This window comes from Vidua macroura, chromosome 10 (genome assembly GCF_024509145.1).
Source record: "Vidua macroura isolate BioBank_ID:100142 chromosome 10, ASM2450914v1, whole genome shotgun sequence".
In the NCBI taxonomy this organism is placed as follows: domain Eukaryota; kingdom Metazoa; phylum Chordata; class Aves; order Passeriformes; family Viduidae; genus Vidua; species Vidua macroura.
In genome coordinates this window covers 8873364-8901222 of record NC_071580.1, presented here as the reverse complement: position 1 = coordinate 8901222, position 27859 = coordinate 8873364, and the positions used below count along the sequence as shown (strand labels likewise).

At 45.1% G+C, this 27859-nt stretch overlaps 1 protein-coding gene across 1 annotated transcript; it reads left to right on the top strand.

Moving 5' to 3' along the window:
* The first annotated feature begins 50 nt into the window (after positions 1-50).
* AP2M1 (adaptor related protein complex 2 subunit mu 1) lies at positions 51-27785 on the top strand. The gene is made up of 11 exons (XM_053985925.1): positions 51-122; positions 10550-10662; positions 16008-16273; positions 17671-17753; positions 21869-22004; positions 22101-22242; positions 24523-24642; positions 25161-25296; positions 26011-26108; positions 26237-26348; positions 26664-27785. Exons 2-11 carry the CDS (start codon positions 10589-10591, stop codon positions 26796-26798), a joined length of 1302 nt encoding a protein of 433 aa, XP_053841900.1. The 5' UTR covers positions 51-122; positions 10550-10588; the 3' UTR covers positions 26799-27785.
* The last annotated feature ends 74 nt before the right edge of the window (positions 27786-27859 follow it).

Below are 27859 nucleotides of genomic sequence, written 5' to 3'. Positions count from 1 at the left end.
GGGGGCGGGCGGGGCGCGCGCGCGGCGTCTCTGCAGTGCGCGGGGGGGGGCGCGGGGCGAGGGGGGCGGCGCCGCCATCTTGGGCGCGGGGCGGCGAGCGGCGGTGGCGGCGGCAGCGGCAGGTGAGGCGCTCCGCTCCCCGCCTGGCTGCGCGGCCCCCGTCCCTCCTCCCGGCGGCTTCCTGCGGTCGGGCTCGCTCTGCGGCCGCGCCCGGGCGGTGGCGGACCTGCTGCGGGTGACGGCTCCCTGGGCGCTGGTTGGGGGTTGGGGTCTGCAGGCCCAGGGGCGGGGAGGCGGCTGCAGGGTGAGGTGTCCCGCCGGCTGCCCTTGGGAGGGACGTGAGAGTGCTCCCGGAGCCGGGAGGGCGGGAGAGAAGCAGAGCCGCCCGGGAGGGCTTTTCTTCAGCTTCCTCTGAGGGGGTGCTGGGCGACCCCATCATTCGTTCGTACATGGCTTGTGGCTCAGGGGGGGCTATTAACAGCTGTTAATTAGCTCTCTGGCTGGAATACCTGTGTGGCAGCCCTGCGGTGCTGCACCGGGGGAGGGTGGGGACAGGGTCGGGCTGTGTGTGGCACAGGAAGGCCGGCACCGATGCGTCAGGTCAGCCTGAGCAAAGGTTTTTTTTTCAGTTGGATCGGGTTGGAACTTCACTGAAAATTATTTGCCTGTACTACCGATCCAAACGTGAATTAGCTGGGTCATGGCTTGCACTCTGCTTCCTCCCTGGAAAACCTGCTGAGGCAGAACGCAGCGCTGCTGATGCCGAACTGCTTATTCTGAGGCTTAAAGCAGGCTCCTATCCAGCGGCTTTTCTGGATGTATTTCCACATCCATTCTTCCCAAGACTAGGTTTTTGGATTCAGTAAAACTGCAGGAAGCACAGCCTGTGTTTATCAGCCAGTGCAGTTGACTTCTCTCCCCACTGGGAAATGACTTGTTTTTGATCTAGTGTTCTCTCCATAAGCTGTGTGAGTGCACGATGTGTTTTCTGCTTGCTTTAGTATGACAAAGCTGCTATCAAGTTTTAGCCTCAGGCTGCCAAAATCTGAGCCTGGAACTTCCCCAGATAGGTGAGTCTGGACGGCTTCTGTGGCTTGGAAGTCTTGGTATTGCAGGCTTCTAACTGTATATGGGCTCATGATGGTGTTTGGTTGGGCAGCATTTACTTGAATGCTGTCAGAGCTGTAGCTACTGCTTTTTCCTATAGTAAAAGCTCTGTGTGTCCCTGTGAGCTTTGCTTGGAGGGACAATCTCAAATCTGAAGAGATGCTGCCAAACTGTTCCATATTTTTCCTGTCAGACGCGAGGCATCACTCCTCTTCTGTAGGAAATGCCATGTTACTGACATCTAGTGACAAAGATACCTGGTGTTCTTTGGGCTGCAGAGTGGCCATGTTCCAGGGAGAGCATTGGGGTGTCTTTGAAGGGTATCGTGGCCAGTTGCTTCCTCCTCCCAAAAGAGCACAGTCCTGGCTTTTGGAGAATTGAATCTTGAAGCTGTGAGGGGTTACATCTTGAGTTCTTTGAAAAACAGGGGAAACAGGACTGGACATGCCTTCTTGTTTCATACTTTTTTTTTTTTTTTTTTTGAGCAACAGTCACTAAACAAAACAGGCTTTATAAAGAAACTTCCTGCAACCCTAGTTAAACTTTTCTTGCCTCATCCCTGCATCAAAAAAGGTAAAGTCAAGACTGTCTTTTGCAGCACAATGTCTTGCACTGGTTTTCTAAGCTTATTCTACTGAAGACCATTAGAATATTTGAAGGCTGTTCCTGGGGCCAACTGGAGGATGGCCTGTGGTGCTAAAATATAATTGGTTTATGAGGCAGAGTCTGCTTCTCTCCTTTAGTGAGTGACCTACTGAGTCAAAAGTTACTGGCAAGTCATGTATTATTTTGATCTTGGCAGGAGGTCAGCAGCTCAGCTAAAAGCTTGCAGGCAGAGGCACAGAATGTGAAATGCAGTTATCTGCTCTCCAGTAAGAGTAGTGAGAGAAAAGCTGACACATCAGGGCACCTGGACCATTAATGGTCTGCAGAATACAAGCTCTTACTCAAACTCCACTCTGTGCCTCTAACCTCTTCTGTTAGAAGATGCATAGGAAGCAAATCACTGTTCAGGTTTCTAGCTCAAGAGTGAAAAGCAAGTAGTTCAAACTGACTTTAGAAATGCTTTGGTAGAACAGGTAGAAATAGAAAAAGGCATTGGGGCTGTTCGCATCAGGGTGGGCTCAAAGTATTGCTGAGAGGTGTGTTAAATGCTGTATGTGTGATGTTTTACTGGAGTAAGGGAGCTTCTTGTGTTTCCCTGTGTTAGTATTTATCTCTTGTTACTCTTCAGACTGGCTGCATGCAGTATGGCACGCAGAAGTGGGCTGTAGGAGGAGAGCCTGGTAAGAGAACGTGCTTCTCTTCCTGCCCACTGGTTATGGGGATTTATGGGATTGTGTTTAAAATAGGAACAGTTTCTCTGAAACTGATGGGTTTATCTCAGGAGCTCTTTAGCTCAGGGTATGCCCCTTAAGTAAATTATGCAGCCTGTCTTCCCCAGATGAAGTGATTGCAGCTACTCTTCTTTAAAACGTAGAGCAGCCCATGGCCTCCTGGAAAGTGGCTAATGCAGCCATCTAAGCAAAGCTTAGGTGCTCAGATTAGCTGGTGGGGTAATGGCATTCTTTTTAGCCTTAAGTCTTAGGTTGATAATGGCTACTGCTAGCTGAAAGGATGGGTTTTCTCAACAACATCCGTTTGCCAGAGCAGCCTGATCCCTCTCCTGCTTCAACTGCTGTCACTTGTCCAAGATCATACTGATTTCTGGAATGCAGAAATGGCTGCAGTTGGTGATTTGCCTTCAGTACCTCTCCTGATTTCTTCCTGGATAAAAACTCAGCAGCTAATGTACCTTGAACTGCTTAGTTAGATAAGCTCATTAATGCACAGAAGTCTTACTTACTGTTAAGTCAGAACCCAAACTGTCTTTTAATAGACTACTAAAAGGGTTGGTTGCTTTACACCAGCTTATTAACTGACTTGTGATTGCTGTTTCCTGGATGTGTTGTGTAGATTACAGAAATCAGCATTCCTGTTTGCATTCAGACTGAGTGATGTCTGTGCTGTAGGAAACTTTCAGCCCCTTAATGGGAGTGACAAAGTCCAAGTAGCTGAGTCTTGGGCTCACTACTGATCAACTTGTGTTTATTGGTACCCTGTACTGGATGGTACAGGATGAAGCTCATGGCCTGTCTCACATGGGGTTGTGGCCAAAAGGGCTCTACAGGTTAGCAGCAGTCCTGACATCTGCTCATCCAGCCTCAGTCAGTGGCTGGTTGAAGACTTATTTTCCCCACCTGTAGTGCCAGACTCTTTTTTGGACTGTGGTAAGAGTATCATCCACACAGCTAGCTTGGGAAAATAAAGCTGATCCCAAAGTTGCCTCCTAAAATGAATGGACAGATGTGCTCACTGATGGTGCTGCTGGTGCTCATCAAATCCTGGCACAGCTGGGGTGATAATGTGAAACTGTAGTTATGTTGTTTCAGGCAGCCTAAGAACTGCTGCAGTCACATTGCTCCTGAGCAGTTATTCTTGAGCTGCTGTGTCACCAGTGCACCTCTGAAGAGAGGACACAGAGGATTTGCTGAGTAGATACCATGAGAGCAAACAGGCCTGGCTCAAGAGTTCCTCAACTTTGGCCTACACTGGACTTAGAGAAGCTGGCATGGAAGGATACAAAGAACTGTATTTGTACTTTCCTGAGGCAGAAATACCAATATACACCCAAAATTTATGGTAACTCTGGTACAATTAGGCTGTAAACACATTATATTGCTAGTGACATTTCTTTCAGACAGTTCCTAACTCTATTGGACCTAGAACAAGAACTTCTTGCCTTGCATGTGAAACTGGAATTACTGCAGCCGTGTTCTTTTTCCACTGAAGAAAACTGAGTAAAAATTCACTGTTTTTCCTAAGCAACAAATTTGAGCAGATCAGCTTGTTTGTTTGTTTTGACTTGTGCAAATACAGTTACAAAAGGCAGAGAACTGTTTCAAGGTTTATGGTATAGGTTGAAGCTACCACTGTCTGCTGGTGCAGGGAAGGGTTAATGGTCTGTGTGGTGTCATGTGAAAGACCTCAGGTTATGGGACAAAGGTATTGGAGAAAATCACTCATTTCAATATCTGGGATTTAGGCTACAATTCAGTTTAGTCCTTCATAGGCTAATGAACAAATGACTGATACTGCAGTTGTGTCTTATTGCTGGTGTGGTGCTGTGGCTTCTCAATTAGAGAGACCATGGAAGGATGCTCTGAACAGAAACTACAGCATTGGTACTGTGTGCCCTGGTGGTTCTGAAAGAATTGCTGCAGATAAACAGCTGCAGAGGGAACAAACTGTGCTTGTTAGTTGATTCCTTACGTGTGCCTTGTTTAGTCTAAGGAAGCGCTGTGCTGTGTGTTGTTAATTTTCCTACAGCTATTGTAAGTCAGAATTGATGAAGAGGAAATGGAAGAGGAAGGCTGGGCTCTCACATGCTGCAGGATGGAGCTGCTGTACCTCCACTTGATAAATGCAGGTTTAGTGCCTCATCTCACTAGGTAGCTCCCAGTCCAGCCACTTGTATCCCACAATATGTGAAACTGACAGTCCAGCAACAGGATCCTGCTGCCTGAGCTTGTGCTCCTGACTTCACCCATGCATTCCAAGTGGGTGGCACACTGAAAGGATGAAGTCTGACTTTTGGAGAGCCACCTGTTTTTTGATCAGAGATAATAAAACAGAGCGTTTTCCATCTATGATAGAATCAGTGGACAAAAGCAGTTTTTCAGATATTGTGCTTTATTGTGTCTTTATCTTTCTCTGGACTCTCTTGGTTATGATCTGCAGCTCTCCTGCTGCAGACTGACTTCTGGGGTTTCCAGCATCTCTTGGTTGTTTAAGAGAGGGGTGCTTATTGCACATTCCCTGCCCAGTGGGAGCACTGAGACATGATCTGGGGCAAGTATGTGTGGTTCTTAGGAAAGTGCATGTTACCATGTCAGTCATTGTAGGCCCAGCTAATCCTGCTGCTTTTCTCTTCTGTAACTACTGAAATGCATTAAAATCTATATCCCAGTCTTTGTTTTTATACATGTACTTTTTTTTTTTTTGTAGTTGGTGTCTTAATGCTATAACTTTGCCACAATTGCTCTAAAGGTATATTTTAATGCTCTCATCTTCACTTGAGTGAAAAGGCATTCTGAAAAGTCATTTCCATGTAATCTTAACTCCTGGTGGGTTTATAAGCATGTATATAAGTGTGTGGTCTGTCTATAATGTTCTTCATGCTCCTTTTCTGTATATGGGTTGCAATGGAAGTATTTAGGAATGTGAGCACTTGGTAGGAGGCCTTAGGTATTTGTAGGAGCTGCATTCAGATGTTACATCTACCCTAGTAGCTGCTTGAAGAATGCAGAGTGTATTGGGAGAGGGCTGTTGTTCCTAAATTAAGGTGATTAGTCACCAACTGGTGTGAATTCAGCATACATGTGGATTATCCCTGTACCTTAACTAGAATAAATCCATCCACACTGTAAGTAGAAAACAGGTCTGTAGTTACCAGTGTGGAGCAGGTTGCCATATGTTCAAGCTAGTGAAACAGAAGGAGTGAAGCTGCAAAGCTCTGAAAATGCAGCTGATGGATCATTAACCCAAAGGTTTCAGCTAGAGTCATCTTGGTTTCCAGGCACTTTGTGGTAAACAGTTGAAGAAATGGTGGGCTTTGCTCTTAAGCTGTGTCTGACAGTGAGATATTAGGCTGAGGAAACTCATCAACAGTGTAGAGCAAGCTCCCTAGGAAAGGCTGACTGGAGAGGAACAGAATGAATCATTGAAAGCTGATTGAGCAATGCTTTCTGAGTCATGTTCCTAATGCACAGGGAGCAGATGAACCCATCTCCTGTGCTGGAGTTTTTATTCTGAGGCCTTCTGATTCCAGCAGCCGTGAGTCACTGAATGTCAGTCTCAAATTATTTTCAACCCTGTTCCCTGCAGTTCTTAACCACTGCTTAACCAACTAACTTAACCAAGTACTAGGATCTTTAACTTCCACACATGATCTGTAAAGAAAACTATTAATTATTTTAAAATATGTGGAAGATTGTGCTGTGTCTGAACTGTACCACTAAAATCCTCACTCTAGTTGGAATGTAACCTTGAAATAGTTGAAAGGAGTATCTGTGAAACTTGAAACACAAAGGAGGATCAAAACAAAGCAGGCTTATTTTCACTGCAGCCACTTCAAGGAGAGGCATTGTCATCTTGAAGAGCCATTCTTCTTGCTGAGTTTTAAGCAACTTTCTTTTGCATTCTGCCCTTTGTATAGCTTTCTGCTCTGTTCATAGATCTCTGGGCTACTTACTCCACCTCTTGAGTTTCCAGCTGTGTAGACATGCCTCCATTAGCTGATGGAAGTAATTCTGTGTGGGGAGGGAGTGTAGTCACTCTGATCTTGTGTCTTGGAGGGATGTAATGCAAGTTGTGAACAAAAGACTGGAATGTTGTCCATGTTTCCTGAACTCTCATAATGGCCAAGCTTGGTGAAGGCTGACAAGAGCAACCCTGCACCAAACAGAACTTGCTGGAAGTTGTGTTAATACCATTGTGCTGTCTCTGCTTGTGGTGCCTGGAACTCTTCAAGATGCTGAACTGCAAAAGTTGAGCAGACCAAGGGAGATTGGCTTATAATTGTGATAAATACCTTGAATAATTGAGACTTCCTTGTTCTCTGATGCCATTAGATGGGAGTGCAGCCGGAGTTTCATACTGCTTGTGTCCTTCAGCTACTGCAAAGAACTGATTGGTGGCTGGTACAGTTGGGTAGGTCATCTAAAACTCTTTCCTTGCAGAGTCACCATTTTTAGCCCATGTGACTTTGTTGGTACCTGAAAACACTTTACCAATTGTCTGACAGAAATCATTAAATAAATTCTACTTAAATATAAATTCGGGTTTAATTTTTAGAGCTGTAGAATTGTAGGTTCTTTCAGATTTGAGGTGAATCATAACTCATATGGAGGCATTCTGCTGCTACATGTGAAATAATGCTTGTGCGTGTCTCACTATGGTTGGCTGCCCTTATAAAACAAGCTGTCAGAATGGTCCTGATCCTGTGGCCAAATCTGTAGTAGTAGGGAAAAGTACAACTCAGGTGTTAACCAGGGCCTCACGTAGCACAGAGCAGCCCCTTCTGACTTTGAGCAAGCTCATTATCGAGTTGTTTTGCCAGTGTACTACAGCAAGCACAAATCAGCTGGTGGTTGGCAGATCTCTGCATGCTTCTCTTTTGTACCATACAAGAATTTGCAGTAAGAGCACTCCTGGTCAGTAGTTGTGGGACGTGAGTAGATATGAGGGTATTCAGAGTAGTAAGGGTAAAGTAGATCAAAGTAGACCAAAGAGGTGCTGATGGGACTACAAAATGGCACCCTAAATCCAAGAAACACAGCTGTACAATGGTGCACATAGGACGTGTGTGGATGACGTAGCAAAGGAATTCTGGCTTCACCTGTAGCTCTGCAGTATGAACCAGTGCAGCTCTTAAATGTGCCAATGAAGGTGGAACCAGGAGCTAACTTCACATGGGCAGTCTGAAGCTTGAACTCACCTCCTGGGATATTTTGTATAAGGAAGAAGCCTAGCATTTCATTACATTGATGAATTTTTGAAGACTAAAAGCCCTTGAATCATAATCTATCTACTCCATCAAACATGCTTTTACTAACATGTAAGATGAGGAAGCAGTTGACTCTGCTGCCTGGTACTGTGATACAATTAAAAATGCTGATTTTTTGCCTGTAACTTCAGCAAAGCTGTTAAAGTTTATGTTCTAAACTAACATGAGAAAGCATGGCATCATTGCTTCAGACAACATTTAAAGTTTGTAGCTGTTCCTAAGAGAAGGCTTTTAATTTTCAATGCAAAGCTTGATCAGCAATCTTCTACATGTTTTATAGTAATGCAGTAAATACTCAAATCAAGGCTTTTTCAAAATTGATTGTCATGGTGGCAAAAGGCTTTATCTTGTCTATGCTGCATGTCTGATCCTGTTGCTTATCAAAGCAGACATTTCCTTTATACTAAAAATAGTGAAACAAATAACTTAAGCAGCATTAAAACCCAGAGGGAGATTATTTTTTTTTTTTAAGACTAGGATGTGCTTTCTAGGATTCTTCTGGAAAGGGTTTGTAGGATTCTTGTGATCCAGCTTTGGCCAGTTGCATAAGCTTCCGAGAAGCTGCTCTATACAATGCAAGTCTTAAAGAGAATGCAGGAACTCTTCATCTTTGTAATAGTCTTTGTAATAGTCTGTATCTAAATGTGGAAGCCAGCACTATAGAAGTCTGAAAACACATGCTTGTTTCTTAGCTGGAGTGAAAAAACTAGTAAATAGGAAAGAATTTTCTGGAGTGGGCAACAAGTTGCTTTCACTGTCATAATGTTTCTAGTTTTTTTTAATTGTTTCACCTGTGTGAATGACCTTTCAGCATCTGCCTGTCTTGTTGGGCAGTTGTATTCAATTCTCCATGTTTTGGGTTTCAGCCTTCCATGTTACCTTTCCGTGGTCTTTTCATGCCTGTTAGGGCTGCGTGTGCTTTGTGTAAGTAGTTGTGAGTCTGTGGTACAGCCATTGCCTTAAGTCTGAGAATTTTGGTTTGTTTAGTTGACCAGTGGGATTGTCTTCTGCTGTGGGGATGCTGATGTTGCTGCCCCTACAGTTTGTAGCCTTGGTCACAAAACAGTGAGGAGCCACAGAAGGCTTTTCCCTCTCTAACTGCATGGGAATCTTGGAGCTGCCTATGTCTTAATAGAATTGGTTACAGAGACTTAGAAGTAAGGGAAATACTTGTATCCCAAAGTTATGAAGTGTTATGGTTGGGAATGGAAGAAAAACATATTTGAAAAGCTGTTCTGTGCTAATTGGAGGCTCAGACCTGAAATTATGTTGGTGACAGTGCCACAAGAAGCCACTGACAAGTGGCAGAAGGCAGCCCAAGTAGTCAGAGATACTTGGAATAAAAGCCAGAAAGCTCACTACAGAGCTTTGGGAAAACTGCTTGTGTCTTTCTGCTTTGACTTAACTGACTTTTGGGCTCTTTTTTTTTTTTTTTTTTTTTGCTATTAATAAGCAGAAGCAGCCATCTGGAAGCTGAAGACCTGTAGAAGAGGAGTAATGTTATTCTTTGAGGACTCGCTAGATGTAGCTTAAAATGTTGATGTAAAGGCTTAGGAAATTTAAAGTTTCTTTCTTGTCTTCCTGAAATTAAAAGTAGTGGCTACACTGTAAACCTTGGTTTAGCACAGAACTCACATCTGCAGTACTTCCTTCAGATGGGCAGCTACTGTAGTTTTATTTGGTGTAACTTCTAGAGGATACATTACTCTTGATAATCCAGAAGTCCTTTATTCCCTCTGATGTGTGCATTGGTTTTGTATTCTCTTTTTTTCCTGACCTTTGAGGTGATACAAGTCTGGGTCACTTCAACTTTGTCATTGCAATGTTCCTGAGCAGGCACATATCAGTTCACTGTCAGCATCTGTCTCTAGGTTGGCCTCTCCCTATCCTTTTTACCCAGCCCGTACTAGTGGGTGTAGGCTAACCCACCCAAAGAGCACTGTGGAGATGGTTGTTATCTAATGCTCTGCAGTGCCCAAACGAAACAGTTCCTGTGTGATCAGCCAAGGCCTGCCCTGTGAGTGTTGTAGTTCTCTTCTTGGGATTAAGCCAACCAAGCAGTTGCTGCTTGTGGGTATTATGACTTTGACCTAAGTGAATAGGAGTGCATAAGACTCCAGGAATGGGATCTGGTGAAGTAGCTGTATATTTTAAAAAGTCTTCTGTATCAACAATATCAACCCTATCAATAATATCTAATGTCTTTGGAGAGAGCTTTGTAGCTTTCTCCAAAGCAATCTTCCATTGAAGAAAGAGAAAATTAGCAGTTTAAGAAGGTAACTTCTGAGGGACGATCTCCCAGTTCAAATGAGTCATGATTGTGAGCACTCCAGTGGTACCTTGTAGCAAGATGGCTCTCGGTTTGAATTCTGAAGTGTGACTCGATATGGCTGCTAGGGATTATCAAAGTTTCTTACACTGATGTGTAAAAACTATATAAAAGTGGTAATAAACGGAGATGTACTTGTTGCTAGGATCCCTCTGTTGTGTGGTGACAGGCTTGGTGACATGTCAGACATTTGTATGAACTGCATGTAAAAAGACTTAGGAATTATGTCTGATTTGTAGCTCAGTCTTTAGGGAGATAGACACTTTATAGTAGAAGTAAGGGGTCTTTGATTTTCTTGTAGTTCTGTGGGTTTTTTTGTAGGCCTGTGTTTTTTCTCACATTCAAAAGGTATGTTTTGGATACTTGTCCTTGAGGCTTAATCTGTTTGCACTGATTTTTGGAATGAGAAGTAAAACAGCTTCTATTTCAGTGCCAATTTTAAGTATTAGTCCTGGCTACAAATTGTTTCTGTACAGCCTACTTAAAAATGCTCTTTCTTGCTTCAGGTATTAAGCAACATGGGAAGTGAAGACTAAAGTTCCATCATGATCGGAGGCTTGTTCATCTATAATCACAAAGGAGAGGTTTTAATCTCTCGTGTCTACCGGGATGACATCGGGTAAGTGCTTCTGTTGCATCCCCAGTTTTTGCATTTTTGTCTCATTTTGGTGCAGTAAACAACCCAGGGCTGCTTTGTTCTGCATTAGCTGTGCATGCATGTGAGACTGCAACTCAATTTGCTGCTCTAGGCTTAGCTTAGAATAAAGAAATTTAAGCCCTGGTCACCTACAGTGAAGGATGGCCTGCAGCCAAACCTGGGACTTTATTTTGGATGGTGAGGATTGGGCCATTATTCCAAATGCTTCAGCAGCATGGACTGCCACTGTGGGAGCCTACCTCACTGTAATCACTAAAACTTTACAGGAGCAGTAATGTGAGAACTGTCTGCCACACACTATAGCCAGGGCTCTGAATTAGTTTCAGGCACTGATGTCTAAAATCAAGTACAGGCATACAGGAGACTGTGGTCTTGGAAAGTTTTATTTGCAAGCAATCTCATAGCAGCCATGGCTGTACTGCTACAGCTGGCTTTCTGTCCCCCAGCTTTGTATGCAGCCTAGTGTGAAAAGCTTACATTCATTGGGTAACTAAAGTTGTGGGAAGTCTTGAAAACCTTCAGTAGATTGTAGGTGTCTTGTTACACTTCCCCCAAGTGTTATGATGTTCACTTAGACTGGATCTGTGCAACCCTTAGGCTTGCTAGTTTCCAGAAGGCATCTTACTAAAAATATAGTGTATTGTAGGCAGTGGATAGTGCTGTAGGGAACTGTAAGTGATAGTGCTGCTTGGGCTGAAAACCTTAAATTTAAAGGTTTTGTGCACAACAGTACTCTTTCTAGTGGGTTTTCATTAGTGTCAGGCATTACGTGGAAGTTAGTAATTAAGTTGGTAGAGTTAAGACAGAGCTAACAGAGGCAGAGCTGTGGTAGGTGCTAATTCAAAGTTCAGTGAGAGAGAGCCTTCAGGCCAATTTAGGAAAAAGTAGTTTGTACCAGATCTCCACAATGACTCGTGGTAGGATGTGCTGTGAAATAACATAAATTACAAAAAACAGTCAAGGCAGTCTGCCTTCAGACTACTCTGGTCTGAAGAGTATGTCCCTTCTGGTTATGGATTGTCTAGTGGAGGTTAAAAGTTGAGGTAGAACTAGTAGTAGCTAGTCAAGGCCTGTACTGTTTCATCAAGGGTGTAGTCAACACAGTGTCTGTAATAAGACTTCACCTAATGAGCTTTTAAGTCTCTTGGCTTGTTTTAGGTCAGCTAAGGCGAAGAAGCTGTTCTGAGGTTGACTGAGTTATTCCAGGGCTTCCACACCTAGCTGAGCCAAGGAAGCATTGTATTTCTCAAGCAGAAAGCCAGTGGCTATGATGCTTTGCCTCTTTTCTACTGTACAAACTCTTACCAGTCTTCCGTACTTGTTAGCTGAAGCTCTTCAGAGCAACTCATATGACAGGACTGACTTTGTAAAGCTGGTATCACAGTGACTGAGCCAAGCCAGTCTGGATTATAGGTAACTTTGGAGAATATTTCAGGTGGGGGCTAGGGACACTTTAACTGCAGTTTCTGGCAAAAATATTTTGTGGCTTGCAAACTTGAAACACTTACAAGACTGTTCTCAAACTGATGTTTATTCAAGAAGGCCTTTTGATTTAAATGGCACTATGGCTGTAGAGATGCAAACTGGGGAGCAAACTAGGTATTTTTAATATGATCTTCTATTGCTTTTTATCTTGGCTCATTTCTCTTACAGAGTGAGTGCCTTATTGTTCAGTACGTGATAAAGTACTTCCTGCTGGCTGGCCAGACAAAGCTAAAAAATGGGATTTCCTGCCTGATCCTATCTTAACTTTTTCATTTGGCAGAGTGCCAAAATATTCCAGTGTTTTCTCTAGTACTTGAGGAGTTGGTGTTCCTTTCAGTGAAATCATTCGTTCAGTTCTTGTGAAAGTGTCATTCTTGTGACTTAGGTGGAGATGGTGTTGGCTGTTAACCGAACTTGCTCCCAAGGTGCTGGATTTCTTCTCAAACAGGCCTTCCGTGCTGGTTTTGATTTTTTTAAACGTGTAGCCTTACACAAAAAGTTGTTATAAAATGGCTATGTCTCATCTTGTGTAATCAAGAAACTGAGAGTCTTTCCATTTCCTAGTATGAACATCAGCATTAATGCCAGGTCTGTTTAAAATTTTTAATATCCTAACCCTCAGTGGGAGGTAAGGAAAGGAATAGCTATGATACTGTAGCTTGTACTCAACTTTGTAGGAGTTCTCTCTCTAACCAAACAGCTGAGTGATAGACTTCTAGCGTGCTATACAGTTCTTAGATCCTAAGCAGTAGTTCTGAAGTACTGAGGGCTGAATCCACCCTGCTTGTTGGGAGGTAGTTGAATAGGAAAAGAGCATAACTGCTCTTTCTCTTCATGAGTGATTGACCCATAGGACTTCTGAGTCTTGGCCATTGCCTTTGGCATTCTGAAGCCTCAGTTTCTGAGCTGGGGGATATTAAAGGTCATCTGTGGTTATGAGAACACCTCCCCTTGCAGTTTAAGGACCTTAAAAAGCACATAGCTCAGATGTAATGACCAAAGTGACAAACATCGAGGATATCCTTCTTTTGAGTTTGTTAAAGGCAGAAGTACCACAAAACTTGAACTTTCTGTGCTTGCAACTTAGAATGGCTTTGGTGCATGTAGCGCATCTGTCCATACAGCAGCTAGCTGCATGTATAAGCAGCCTTATTAAAAAAAAAAAAAGGCAAAACACCATGCATATAATTCAGGATACCATGGAGGGTTCTGCTGTAATTTTCGAGTGCCTCGTTCTTCAGTGACTTAGTCGTTGAGGAACCTACCTGCGTTTAAGAATGCAGCTGTGTAATAAAACTTCAGCTATTTGAAAATGAGCAGCTTACATGACAAACTGCATGCACTTTAAATGTAGTAGGTGTTTGGTTTCTGAGCTTCTAATACATCACGTCAGCTTCGTGGCTCTTGATCCTTAAGGAAAAAGTGCAAGCTGGATAGAGCAGTGTCTGAATCTGTAGGATGTGCCCTATCTCTCCAGATGTGCTCCAGCTCTATCAAACTTGCTGTATTTCCTGTTGGCTGGACCAAACCAGAAAGTGTCAATCCAAACACTTTCAAATGAGAAGTACTGTCACAGAAATTCCCACCCAGACTTGTAGCCCTGTCCTGAGGCAGACCGGGAAGAAGATACTTGATACTCTGCAGTCCCCAGGTGATGCCTCTGATTGAGGCTTTGGGGTTTTTCCACACCAAGGCCTGCTACTTATATTAGCAGAGCAGATTGGGTATCGCTTTTGTGATACAGGTGCTGTTCACCTGGACTAAATGCCCACTTATCCCTAAAGTTCAGCCAAACACAAATCTGTCCATGCTGACAGCCTGACCATGGCATGTCAGTGTTGTACCTTGTGAGGGCTTCATTGCTGCTGTAGCTTGTTACTGTCCATCCAATACCACCTTGGCCTTTTGTGCCAAGGAGCAGGGGGAGGGGTTGCTGTTTGGTCTCTTCTTATCTCTTTGGATTCATTGTGCCTTGTGTGTGTGTTTCTAACCCTTTCTCTTGTTGCTGTCACTCCTCCTTTCTCCGCTGGCGCCATTTCTGTCCATCCCATCTCATTGGCTGCTGTAGCAATAGGTAAGAGACGCGTGGTAGGCCACAACTGGCACTGCACAGTGGGCACCTGGTGTGCTAGCAAAGCCTCCCTGACCTGAGGCTTCTCCTCTAGTGTGCACCTGTCTGGTGACTGGTTCTGGTGCTCCTTTTAGCGGGTTAGAACTTGAGGCTGGGAGGGCTAATGCTCCAGAACAAGCTGAACTTTCCTTGCAAGGCTTACTGGAGGGGAGGATTTGGGCCTTTAGGTATTATTTTATAGTAGATTAAATTACTTTCTTGTGGAAAAACTAAAGTAGAAATGAAATATTAATTTAACTCCAACTTACAAACTTTCTGGAGCAATAAAACCTGAGAAGTACTCAAAAGCCAGAATTTTGCTTATGGGGGAGCATGTTTACTGATGAAACTTCTACATATGTCCCCAGACCTTCAAGGAGCAAACACCTGCTATTCCTTGGAATATCCTTTGTTTTCTAACTTGGAACTGTGTGTTGGATTGTTGACAACCCTCAGTGCCTGCAAGCATTTGTATGCCTGTATCCTTGCTTGCAAGGATGATATTACTGTCTGCTCTCAAACGTGTTTCTGCATAATCAGTACCATGGCCTTGATGCTGCAGTCACCCCCTGTTCTACAGAGAGTCTGAGAGTATGAGTAATAAAGCACGACTAAATGAGTCTTGGCTTTGTGTGTAGACTGTTGCTTTAAGTTTTGGTCTTGTATATAAAGCACTTGGGCTTCCTTCCTGTATTCTCAGGATTGGTGGACTTAATTTGGGAAGTTTATTCTGACTTTCAGTTACAGGATAAGGAGACCATTGTGCAAGAGCTGGCATCCAGAATGTCACTTGGACTCCCTGTGTAACAAGGAGGGCTTTTTCCCTGTTGCTAGTGTACAGACAGTTTGGATCAAAGAGGGCAGCACTTATAGGCAGCTTGCTCAGCAGTTTTTCAGCACTGGGGCAGAACCCTTGACTGTAAATGGTCCTGGACCATGCAGTACTGCTGACATGTTGCACTGTGGAGACTCTTGAATCCAGATGCAGGACACCTGTTCTGAAGCAGAGCAGTCTTGAGGTGACATGTAACTGGAAAGCAAACGGTGATCCTAATCCTCCTGCTGCTTTGAGCCTGTCCTCCAAGGTGTGTGGGGTATGGAGGTGAACTGGATCTGAGAACTAAAGCTCCCTTCTGGAGTGTACCTGGGCACTGACATCTCTTGGGTGGCCTGGGCAAATTTTGCTGTTTTTCCCTTGGTTGTATGTCTGGGAGCAACTGCCATTGACACATATTTTGGGAGACTACAGCTTGCTTTGGGGCAAGAGTGTGAAGGCCTGGGCATGCAGAATAGACAATAATCAGGTGTTTGGCTCTCTGAGCCATACGTTGCTAATGTGTTTGTTTCCAGCTATGACAGTCAATTGGGAGTGCTGTCAAAATTAATTGAAAGGAAGGTTTCTGTGCCATCCTACTCCAGATGGAGGTTTGCTTCTCCTTCTGACTACAGTTCCACTGTAGTCTAAAGCTCTCTAGAGACCAGTAGCACTCTCTCTCCTTGAACTTAAACTCCTTGAATTGAACTCCTAGAATTTAGTGTCTAACTCTGCTCAGAGCCTTTACTTGCCGTCTTAGAGACATCCCCAGGCACTCTCCCTAGGCGAGCTTGGTGTGTGTGGCTCAATGTCTGACCATAATGGCAGAAGCAGAGCTGTGCAGCCAGCTGGTTTCACATTCGCTGTGCTGACTTGTCTTTGGTGGTGCTTTCGTAGGCGCAATGCCGTGGACGCCTTCCGCGTCAATGTCATCCACGCACGGCAGCAGGTGCGCTCGCCTGTCACCAACATCGCCCGCACAAGTTTCTTCCATGTCAAGCGCTCCAACATCTGGCTGGCTGCTGTCACCAAGCAGAATGTCAATGCTGCCATGGTATTCGAGTTTCTTTACAAGATGTGTGACGTGATGACTGCCTACTTCGGGAAGATCAGTGAGGAGAACATAAAGAACAACTTCGTGCTGATCTATGAGCTGCTGGATGGTGAGATGTTTCCCTTATACACTGTGGACTATTGGTCATTCTGAAATCCTTAGCTTAGTATGATGTAGTAATAACCCTTTAAGTATTTTTAACATGTGTGGCAGAGTTCAAAATTACTTGTTCGGCTTTCTAATGCCACCTGTATTACAAATGTGAATGGTACCTCAAGTCCATAGCCTTGTGCTGATTCCCTTCCCTGAGATGTTGGGAGCTGTGCACTTGTATGACTGAGACAACTGGTACTGGAGCTCAGCTTCTGAGGGGATCCCGTGTAGATGTCAGGCTTTCCTTACCCTGAGGTATATCAAGAGGACTGTCAGTACCACCTCTAAGGCCAGCTGGTGCCCAGATGGCTCTAGCAGTGTATGGAAGCAGTCATCCCAGGCTTAAGTTGATTGCCCCTAGTAAGATGCCTTTTGGGCTCAATTCTGAGCAGATGGAAATCAATAAAACCCAGTGTGCGCTGTCCCAGCCCTACCTCCCCCACTGATACAGCTCCAAATTTCGCCACAGATTAATAATAGCGTTCCTTCAGCTGCTTGTGATATCAGCCTGCTTGTGGAGGTTGCCCTTGAGCTGCCCCTGTTTCACATATCATGAGGACTTTGTGTTAGTTATGTTTCAATTTGTTTTCCAGACAATGCACCACACGTGTGTGTCCTGGGATTCTTAGCCAAGGATCAGAGTGACTGATGTTTTCCCTGTTCCCTCATGGCAGACCAAGATACTGCCTGTTCTCTGCTTTGGTCAGTCACTGCTGCCTCCTTGCAGGCACAGTGAGGTCAAACCTGCCAGTGTGGTGTTGCTCAGTATCACATTAGTGGTCTTCTTTCCCCTCTAAATCTCTTGTGGGTTGTTCCCTTCCTCTTTGAGGGGAGTAGGTGTGTACTGTGCCCTGTGTTAGTTAACATCTGTTTCCCTCCTACACTCATCCTGCAGTGCCACTACTCAGCTGTTGTTTTAGGCTTTGGTTTTATTACATCTTCATAAGAACAAAACTTAAAAAAAAAAAAAAAAGCTGCAAAGATAAAATTGCTGCGGTGTTGAAAAAATTCTCTATTGTCCCTTGGATGTTTTTGGAAAAACTCCTCAGTGTGCCCTGTGCAGATGTCTAAGTTAGTTGATGCTTAGTCCTGAGGTCTGGTTGTGTTTAAAAACTGCAAATTCATCACTTACACAGCTTTCCATCACCCCTCATCTCCGAAGTATTGCTCCGGGAGCTCAGTGTAGCAAGAGCGATTCTTTTCCCTTGGTAAGGAATGCTACAGCAGCTTATCCAGGAATTCAGTGTGTAAGCAGTATCTGTGCACTAATTGCCTCTCTCCTTATAGAAGCAGTTAGCCTAGTTGATGTGTTTATACCTTGTCGCTCTGAACTAACCTTTTACCTTTTTGTAGAAATCCTGGACTTTGGCTATCCTCAGAACTCTGAAACAGGGGCCCTGAAGACTTTCATCACTCAGCAAGGCATCAAGAGTCAGGTAATCAGAGAATTTGGGGTACAGCACTGTTCTGCTGGTTAATTTTTGTTAATCCTGTTCAAGAGAGTATGGTCTTAATTACCGTTTAACCATTTGACCCGTATGGAAAGAAGGTGCCTGAATAGATTGAGAACACCCTTGCAGGGGTGTATCTCAGTGTGGCACCTTGTTCTAGGTGTCCCTGCACTATGCTACCTCATGTTCTCTGGCACATGATAAGATGCAGGAGGAAGAGCCCAGAGCTAGGATAATGTCAGTCCCTTGCATGTAAATATGGTTGCTGGCTTCAGGCTCTGCTCTGTGTGAGCTTCTGAGAGGATAAACAAATCTACCTGCTGAACCAGAAGTAGTTCTTTTGCATGCAAATCTCATTGAGCAAGTCTGTTCTCCACCAGAGCTGTCAGGATTTCATGCCTGCCTTATAATGAAGTATTCTTCAACTTTGTGAATCTTGCTGTGAAGTCAGGAAGCTCATATTGCTCTGTCTCTGCCTGTAACATCCTTGCAGGTCAGTGTCAGTACAGCCTGAGCTTTCTTAGGTTAGAGATGAGAATATCTGCTGTGCTTTTAGCATAGTGTTAACCCTTGCAACAAAGTTTACATAGAGTTAGGAGATAAAGGACTTGTTGGGAAAAAAATGGTTAGTTGGACTGGTTTGGGGAATGTGTTTAAACTAGTTCTAATCCTCCTCCAAGTACAGCCCTCAAAACTAGGCTTCCTGTCTCATGAGCTTATGCTTAACCTCTGAATTCAAAGGGAACTCATAGTCTGTTTCTCATGTCTCCAAGGAATCTTGTCTACCTTGTCCATCTGACACAGTTGTGCAAGTCAATAATAAGGACTTATAAGTCAATAACTTAGCCTTAAAGTTAGTCCTCTCCCCTGCACAGCAATGAGTCAGGAAAAAAAAAAAGCTGGGAGTCCGTAGGGAGGCAGTCTGTAGCAGAGTAAAGCTTCAGCCTCAGCTACAAACAGAAGCAAAGGGCTAAACAAGAGCCTGCATGGTGACTGTTCTTGTTTAGGTTAGCCGAGTTCAGTCTCTGGAGGCTCTGTTTCAACTCAGTTCATCAGCACTGATTTCCTGAGAATTCCTTTTTAAACTTTTAATCTAGCAGCAAGACTAACTGCATTTCAAGAGGAGGTGAGAGAGAGAAGCTGCCCCTGAGCAACATATTTCCCGCTAGAACGGCAAACTGTTTTGCAACATGGCCAGATGTGAATGCATCCGGTCTCAATCCCCATCATGAGCCCTAGTGTAAATCTCTGACCTTCTGCAGTCTGACAGTTTGGACAGTCAGCACTGAAGACAGCTGAATCAGCTCCTGTTCCTAGGAAAACTCAAAGCTAACCACCCCACTCACTTCCTTCCCTTGCTCTTTTTTGCTTTTGTTGGTTTTAACAAACTTCTGTGCTTGCTTGTGTGCAAACCACTGTCACAGCATCATGCTTAATTCAACAGCAGGTTTAGCCCTTTCCTTACAAAGAGGAGTTTGGCTTTCAGCTTTACACAAGTGAGCAGTTCTTCTGCTCAATACTGGAATTTTGTGCAGCCCAGTTCAAAAACCAGAATGAATCCATTGCAGGCACAGGATAGCAAGGGCACCAGTTGAAACAGTACGTGCTGTATTTCCTTGTCTGCTCTCTACTCTGGTCCTTCTAGCCTTCTGCTCCTCATTGATTTAGAGCCAGTTCACACAGATACCCAGGACCAAAATCTGGTTCTGAATCATATGGCCTATCATCTGTGTTCCCTATCTTCACGTAGTTCCTGGTGATACTTTCCTTGGGCTTGTGTCCTGAGGAATTTGAGGAGCAAAATCCACTTATGGCAGATTTTCCAAACTCGACTTTTTGACTTTGTTTTCAATGAAAGATTGGAGGTGTACTGAGCTGCTGTGCTCTGAATGCCTCCCTGTATGGCTACAGTGATCTTTCCAGAGCAGGTAATCTTGAAATGCAAGATATGTTTTACTGTCTTTGAAAGCATGTCTGAAACTACTGTACTGCTTGCCAAGGAAAATACCTGTGTGCTCTGGGAATTAAGTGATGTGCCACACAGGTTTTTTAAGGTGTTGGTATGCAACATAGTTTTATTTCTAGTCCCTACAATTGAAGTAGACCATTACTCAGATGGCAGGACTGCAGGCTGTGCTGATGTTCTATAGCAGAACTGATGAAGCCATTGACTTGAATATCTTCCTCCAACAGAGGCTAAACCTTGCTCTTACAGCTTGAGGTAGCTGTGCTTCATGTACTGTTTTCACTGTTAAGATGCTATCTGCATTTTTCCAGACTTCACTAAATAGATGTACGCTGTAATTTTCTTCCCTTCCAAGTGATTTCTGGGCGTGTGAGTTGGTCAACTCTTAGTGTTTCCACAAACCATAGATATATTTTAGTGCTGAAATGCTGGTGTTACTTTTTAAAGTGGGCAGAGGGCCACCACTAGCTGGAAGATCCCAGGAAACCTGCTGGTAGCTGGCTGTCTTTAACCTAGTCGGCATGCTGGCAACTCAGCACAAGGTGGGTATTCTTGGGTCATTTTAGCTGATTTATTTGTTCAGTTCTGAGAAGCACCCGCTCCTGAGAAATTCCAGATCCAGGTGTCTTCAGTGCCTCCCTTGAGGAATACTCATGCTGCTGGGTGGTCTCAACTTCAGCAGCTGTTTCCAGATCCATCCAGTCACTTTACAGAGTAATGTCAGGTCAGGGTACTGCTGCTGTTACAGGAGATGAGAATGTCATTACATAATCAACGTCCCTTTGGAAGACAGAGCACTGGGAACATGTGTTCTTCTAAATCCTGAACAAAGCATTGAACAAGACAGTGCTTTTTTGTGGGACAGACAAGAGAGGTACTTTGTGTACTGTATTGAGCACTTAGGTAGTTCTCAGGGGAGTATAAAACTCTCTCTTAGATGATGAGACAGTGCCTGTGCATGCTCAGGAACTGACCATGTCTGTGGCAAGAGCGTGTGTGAAGCTGAGATCATGTACTGCCACCCTGTGGGCCTACAGGGCTGCTGTGGGAGAACCCACTTGTGTCTTGTGCAGTTGTTGTGGTGGAATAGCAGAATTAAGAATACCTTTATACAGGACGCAAAGTACCTCTTATTTCCCATCATCTGGGCATCTGTGGCATGATAGACATCTAGGATTTGCATTAGGAACAACAGCATGAGTCTGTTCTGCAGATAAAAATTATTTGGAGTGGTATTTTGCCTGTTTCTCCCTCTGCTCCACGTTGTGTTTGGATTGTCAATAATGGGCCAAGTCTGAAAATTCATGTCACTGCTTGGAGTGCTGGGTTTCCTGCAGGGCGCTAAAGGTCAAAACGACTCATCTTGTTTGTGCTAATTAGCTACCTAATTAACAAAGAGCTGACCTGCTTTTTTCCTGTCCTCAGGTAGCCTTAAGCCTAATCTGCCTCTTTCTCCCTTCCTCCCTTCTCTTGCTATTGACCTGCTTGCCTGTTAACCATGTCTACACTGCACTTGCTACTATACACCTACTTCTTGACTTTCTGCGTGTGACTGGACCCCACCTCTAGCATCAGGTAGGAAATCTCTCTGTGCCTCTCAGCACAGCCCTTGGTACTTTTCAGAGGTTTAGAGCCTGGGTGCCATTGGATGCATTTTGGGTCTGTGTTGGTATGTAACTTTTATGACTGCAATTATCAAGAAACAGGCCTTGGGGATGAGCTCTCTGTGGCCCTGGGGTTTCATGTTGGATAAGGATGTGAACTGCTACATCAATCCATGTTAAGCTTCTCTGCTTAATATGGATTGATGTGACAGTCTGAGATATGATTTGAGTGCCGTTGGTGGAGCCCATGCCTCCTTGCACTAAGAGTGGCCTAATGGACTTGATAGCAAAACAGAACAATGTTCCCTGCTGTTGCTATGGCAAATTCTTGGTTAGGCATAGAATTTGATGTTCCGAGGAGGGAATGACTAAATCATGTGAGGTGTCACAGCTCCTGTATCTAAGTGACAAAAACTTCTTTGTGTAGTAAATGGCAAGTGTTTGCTCTTAGATTCAGAGCAAGGTTTCTTAGTCTTTGAATTTATTTAGGGGAATTTATTTATGTCTAAGATGTCATTTCTTCTCTTCAGACCAAGGAAGAGCAGTCCCAAATCACCAGCCAGGTGACTGGACAGATTGGATGGAGACGTGAAGGAATCAAGTACCGTCGCAATGAACTCTTTCTTGATGTGCTGGAGAGTGTGAATCTCTTAATGTCCCCACAGGGTAAGTAGGTGATGTTGAGCTGACATCCTTCTCCTGCTCAGGGCTCGTGAGTGGTGACTCTTGTAAGCGTTCTGAACTGTGATCTTCTCTAACCAGGTCAGGTTTTGAGTGCCCATGTCTCTGGCAGAGTGGTGATGAAGAGTTATCTGAGTGGAATGCCAGAGTGCAAGTTTGGCATGAATGACAAGATTGTCATTGAAAAACAGGGCAAAGGGACTGCGGATGAAACGGGGAAAAGGTAAGAGGTTTGGACCTGGAGACCACTTGCCACTAGGGACTCTTATGAAAGGGCAGCCCTTAATAGCTTTTCTGATCTGACAGACTGAAAGCTGGGTTTTTTCCTTCCCTTCAGATGGTACTGCTAATTTTGGGTAGATCAGTTGTCATGCAAGCTACCATCCTGAGGGGCTCAATACAGAGGGCTTCTCTACAGTTCTTTAAGTATTAAGATTCAGACATAGTTTTAAGTGTAGAGTTCCTGTACCTGGAAACACTTCCCCAAGATTGATTTTCCTAGAATTGTATCTCTAGCAGTTTTGCTTAGTGCAGAGACTCTTAATCATAAAAGTAGTAGCAGTACTCCCAAGAAATAGTGAAAGAATCCCTCTGCCTGCTTTACCTGGACTGTTCCCACAAAGTAGAACAAAGACTGGAGAATCTCCTCCTGCTGATTACAGGTGATCAGTGGTTGTGTGAGTAGGAGCATCCTTTCTGAGAGCCCAGCTACCCTCCCTCCCAGCTTCACCTCAGTCAGTACCCACAGTGAAGCTGAAAACAGCTCTTAACGCCTTCTCCAGCTTTTCTGCTTGGGGTGAAGAGATAAAAGCAAGGAGACTGCCACTTTCCTCTCACTAACCATTTGCAACTCATCTGTATTTCTCTTGGTTGTCTTTTTTTTTTTTTTTGCTGACCCCCAGTGAATTGGGAAGGTAGATAATCTACTTCAGCTTTGTGTGCACTCTGCTCTCCCTCTGTCTCTTGCTTTGTGTGACTTGTGCATGTAACTTGGATCTCAGACACTTTCCATGATGGTTCCTGTAAATGGAGCTGAGCTACTATTTGCCTTGTCTTTCAGAACCAAGCCAAGAGCTATCGCTTCACTGTCACCTTTAAGCCATCTTTCCTGTACCTGAATTGAGCTAGTAAAATGGATGGGCCTGAGATGGCTGATGGGCCCAGTGAGGATTTACTCTAGTGAAAATATCAACTACACAGGCCTTGAAGAGTTGGTAGACTGCCCCAAAGCTCCTGTGCCAACTGCCTTTGCTAGTAAATATGCTATTTTTTTGAGTTACAGAAGTAAGATGAACAGGGATTCTTGGTAGGTAGTTCTGTGATTATCTCCAGCTTGGAGACATTACTCTCCAGAAACATTTAGTTATGAGGTGACCAGAAGAGACAGTTGCTATTAGTTGGTTTTTGGGATCTAGCTTGTGGCAAGGCCAACCCTGAGTAATGCTGCCTGAGACCTGGAGCAATCCTAGGCAGAGGGCTTTCTCATCTGTTTTGCAAAGAAACAGAAATCAGTTGACTAACATTGGTTGTCATCTGGGCAACAGATTAGGAAAGACTAACGCCTCCTTTTGAAGCACAAACCAGACTGCTGGTGGTTGTGTAACTAGACAGCCAGTCAGCCTGGAGTCAGTCTGCTTCCCCTTTGTGTAGGTAGTGGTGCTTCCTAGGACAGCTAAACCTGCTGTAGTTCTCACACTATCTTGGCATGGTTGTCCTGTTACTTCCAGCAGTTGAGGCAGCCTAGATACCATAGTGATACACTGCTGCACCTTCTGTACACTGCTGCCTCTTCTGTTGCTCCTGCCTTCTGGTCCCTCTCAGTAGCTGAGGGGTTTTGGCTGGCCTAGTATTTTCAGGAATTAGTACCTGGCACAAGTTCAGTGCTGGCAGGTTAGGCTGGTGCACATACATGGACAGGTGGTAGCTCATCAGATTTTTAGGAGAGATGTACAGACTTGTATGTCACAATATCATGGTTTTGGCGATTTGGTTCAGAATCAAACCACCTGCTGGCAGTGTGGAAATGAACAGCTGTGAAGAGATTTCTGAACAGGAAGACTCTGAACATGGCATTTCCTGGCTGTGTGGCAGTGGGATAGCTTTATGGACAGGAAAGTGTTTTCTCTCCTTTGAACTGTGCTGTGGGAAAACTTGGGCTGGCAGAGTTGCCTTTGCAGTACTGAGTGCTGTTGGCAGGCAGACCCAAGCATTGTGTTGCTGGCTATGACAGCAGGGTGCTCTTCTAAGCTCTCTCCTCTTTGGGGAGAGGATGGAGAAAATTCTTTCAAACAAGCTTTCTGAAATACGATTTTTGTGGTGGTGAAACAAGGAAAGTCTGAGCCAAGAGGCTGCTGTCCCCTAAATCTCTCCCTGCCTCCCCATTTCCTGGACACCTGCGATGGCAACATGCTCTGTAGAGTAGTTTCTGCCTGGACAGATTTTGACTGCACCAAGATACCAGAACTGCAACTTGTGCTTCTCTAACTGTGTTTTGTGTTTTTAGCGGCAAACAGTCAATTGCCATTGATGACTGCACTTTCCACCAGTGTGTGAGGCTCAGCAAGTTTGATTCTGAGAGGAGCATCAGCTTCATTCCACCAGATGGAGAATTTGAGCTTATGAGGTACTGTGGGTGGAGGGTGAACAGGCTGGTGTTGGCATCTGCTTGCTGCTACAGTAGTGTTGCTGCTCCCAGGCAGACTTGCAGCCCTTGAGCACTTAAGAAATACACACTTACCACCTCCTTTTCAGAGTAGAATCTGTAGGGTGTCCCACAAATCCATCTGTTACAAATGTGGAAGCCCAGCTGTGTTTAGTTTTCTTTGCCACAACCATAGTGTTGGATGGGGTTTTCTTGCTTTTGAGCTTGTTGTATCTGTTGTTTTTAGTGTTTAACACTGGTGTCCTTGAACAAGGCTGTTGGCAGGAACCAGATACAAAACTTGAGACACAAGAAACCATTGCTGCCCTACAGCAGCACAGATCTTAACTGCTATTTCCTTCTGGCATGTTTCCCTTTTGGGATGATGTTTCTAAGCTGTTTGGCATATTCAGAGGCTATCTCTTTAGGGGGGTGATACAGTTTGAGGCCTAAGGGAGTTAACTCCTCCTCAGAGTTCACTGTAGCTTCCATCCCTGCAGATACCGAACTACAAAGGACATTATCCTTCCCTTCCGTGTGATCCCACTGGTGCGGGAGGTGGGCCGGACCAAGCTGGAAGTGAAGGTGGTGATCAAATCAAATTTCAAACCTTCCTTGCTGGCCCAGAAGATAGAGGTAAGAGAAAAAAAACACAAAACTGTGGTATCTTGTGCCTGGAAGTCATGCCTCTAGTTTATGTCCACTGTGGTGGAGTCCTCACAGATGAGTCTTCAAGCTTGATCAGGGCTAAAAAAGTGAACTGAGTTATCTCTTAGATGTTTGGTGCTGCTGTTTTGTGGGAAGGAGGTGCTGTAGAGTAGGGAGATGTAAGCTGTTTTCATTTGCACAGCTGCCTTGGCAGGGCCCTCATTCCATCCCTGCAGCAATTGTTCACTTAATTCCTCAGCCACTGTGAAAATTTCATGTTCTTCTGTCTGCATGATCTGATGGTATGTCAGACAGGCAGCAGGCTGTGAGCTGTGTAAGACAGGCTAGGGGTGGCTTTGCAGCTTAGTCCCCATCTGAGAATGCTTACTGGTGCAAGGCTGGGCTGTCCAGAGCCTGCTGCAATGCCTGGCATCCTTCCTGAGTTCATCTTCCCAACATTAGCCAGGATTCCTGCAGCGTGGCGATCTCGGCCCTGTTCCTTATATATTATGGAACTGTGAATGTGTACTTCAAAGCAAGAAACTGGAGAGCTAGCCTAGGATGCCTTGTGATAGCTGATGTTCTCTGGGCCCTGAGCTGGGAGAGAGAAGGTCCAAGGGGTGCAGGACAGACCATCTGAGACTGCCCAGAGTGCCCAGGCTGCAATCTCCTTGCCCCTGCTTACCAGACTGTGCCTTCCAGGTCCGGATCCCGACGCCCCTCAATACCAGTGGAGTGCAAGTCATCTGCATGAAAGGGAAGGCGAAGTACAAGGCCAGTGAGAATGCCATTGTCTGGAAGTAAGTGAGCATGTTGGGGCTGGCCTGCAGGGGCAGGGTCTGTTTAGTGCTCTTGTCTGCCCTGAGATTATGTAGTGATGGGGAGCATAAACTCTGGCACCTTCTCACTTCTGAGCTTTCTCCAATAGGATAAAACGTATGGCTGGAATGAAGGAATCCCAGATCAGTGCGGAGATTGAACTGCTGCCCACCAATGACAAGAAGAAGTGGGCTCGACCTCCCATCTCCATGAACTTTGAGGTGAGTAGCTGTCTGCCTTTCAGGATGCACCCAACCTTGGAGAAGCTTTGTCAGTCCCCCTTGGGAGTTATGCAGGTTTGAGCATCGCCTGTGACAAGCTGACAGGTGAGGTCAGCCAGATGGTAAAGGTAATGGAAGAAAATTGCCATTAGAGCCACAGGAGTCTGGCACCATGCATGCAGGGAGTAGGGAAGGGAAAAGTGGTTCTTGATAGCTGTTTCTAGATGCATTGTTCAGGGGTCCTCTGGCATTTGTGTACAGAGAGCATCTTACCCCCATTCCAATGCTCTCTGTTGCCTTTCCCTCTCTCAATAGGTCCCATTTGCACCCTCTGGGCTGAAGGTGCGCTACCTGAAAGTCTTTGAGCCAAAGCTGAACTACAGTGACCACGATGTGATAAAATGGGTGAGGTACATCGGCAGGAGTGGGATCTATGAGACCAGATGCTAGCCCCAGCAGGCTGGCAGGCTCCCTCTTCTCCAAGCCATGCTCCACCTCTCCTCGGTCTTCAGCTACATTCAGAGATGTCTGCCTGGCCCCTCGACGCAGATTGAAAGACCCTGTGGCTCACCCCGGGAGTGGACTCGCCTGCCTGTGTTCAAGTTACCACCCACGCTGCAGATGAAGTTCAGAGCCCAGTCGTGTGCAGGGGTGCAGTCAGCCTCCTGCTCCCCGTCCCAGGGTGGGCAAGGGCTAGTCTAACTCCCATCCTCTCGTGATCTTTCTAGGGAACGTCCACCATTAAACTCCTCTTCTGTTGGTGTCTCACTACTTGCATCATATCCTAGTATTTTTGAAGTTCTTGTGCATATGTACTCGTAGAATAGACCTAAACATAGACTGGACAAATCTGAGTTGAAGTTACCCTGGCTTCTGTACTAGCTATTGCTGTTGTGGTAGATGTTGCTGGCCAGTCTGAGATGTCTGGGGTGGTGAGTTTGTTGAGCCCCCACCACAGGAAGATGGTGGGCTCACCAGATCTCACCACCACCTTATTTCTTGCAAAGTTGTCAGTATAGAGTCCTGCCATGGGAAGGTTTGTGACCAAAAAGGATGATGAGGGTTTAGGCTCTTGCTGGTGTGTATGTGGGTGGCACAGCATTTCAGGTCCTTGGAGCATTTACCCCTACCCACTGCTGGCTTGAGCCAGTCTGTCCTTTCCAAACAAATTGGAGACGTGGCCCCACTGTCCCAGGGAGTGTGGGTCAGCTGAGCTCTGTCAGGATGTGAACAGGGTCTTGTCCTTGGGGAACTCAAATGCAGTTGGCAGTTAGAGCTCCCTGACCCAGCCTGCCCTCTCCACACTTCTACCAAATGCTTCTGGGCCATAGGAATGCTGCTGCAACCCACAATCCTGCTTCTGGTAGTGTGGTCTCCATTTTGTACACTTTGTGATTTGTCCAGCTCTGAATCTAATAAAGTATGTAGAATGGAGAAGGCTGCCTGCGCTGCTGTTTGGGACTGGTGTTGCGAGAGCCTGGGCTGTGCCCTGGGCCTGTGCCACAATGTCT

Excerpts from the sequence above, each read along its gene's own strand:
- AP2M1 (XM_053985925.1), top strand. The coding sequence starts at position 10,589 with ATGATCGGAGGCTTGTTCATCTATAATCACAAAGGAGAGGTTTTAATC. Across the intron at positions 16,274-17,670 it reads GATCTATGAGCTGCTGGATG|AAATCCTGGACTTTGGCTAT; the intron begins GTGAGATGTTTC and ends ACCTTTTTGTAG. Across the intron at positions 17,754-21,868 it reads AGCAAGGCATCAAGAGTCAG|ACCAAGGAAGAGCAGTCCCA; the intron begins GTAATCAGAGAA and ends TCTTCTCTTCAG.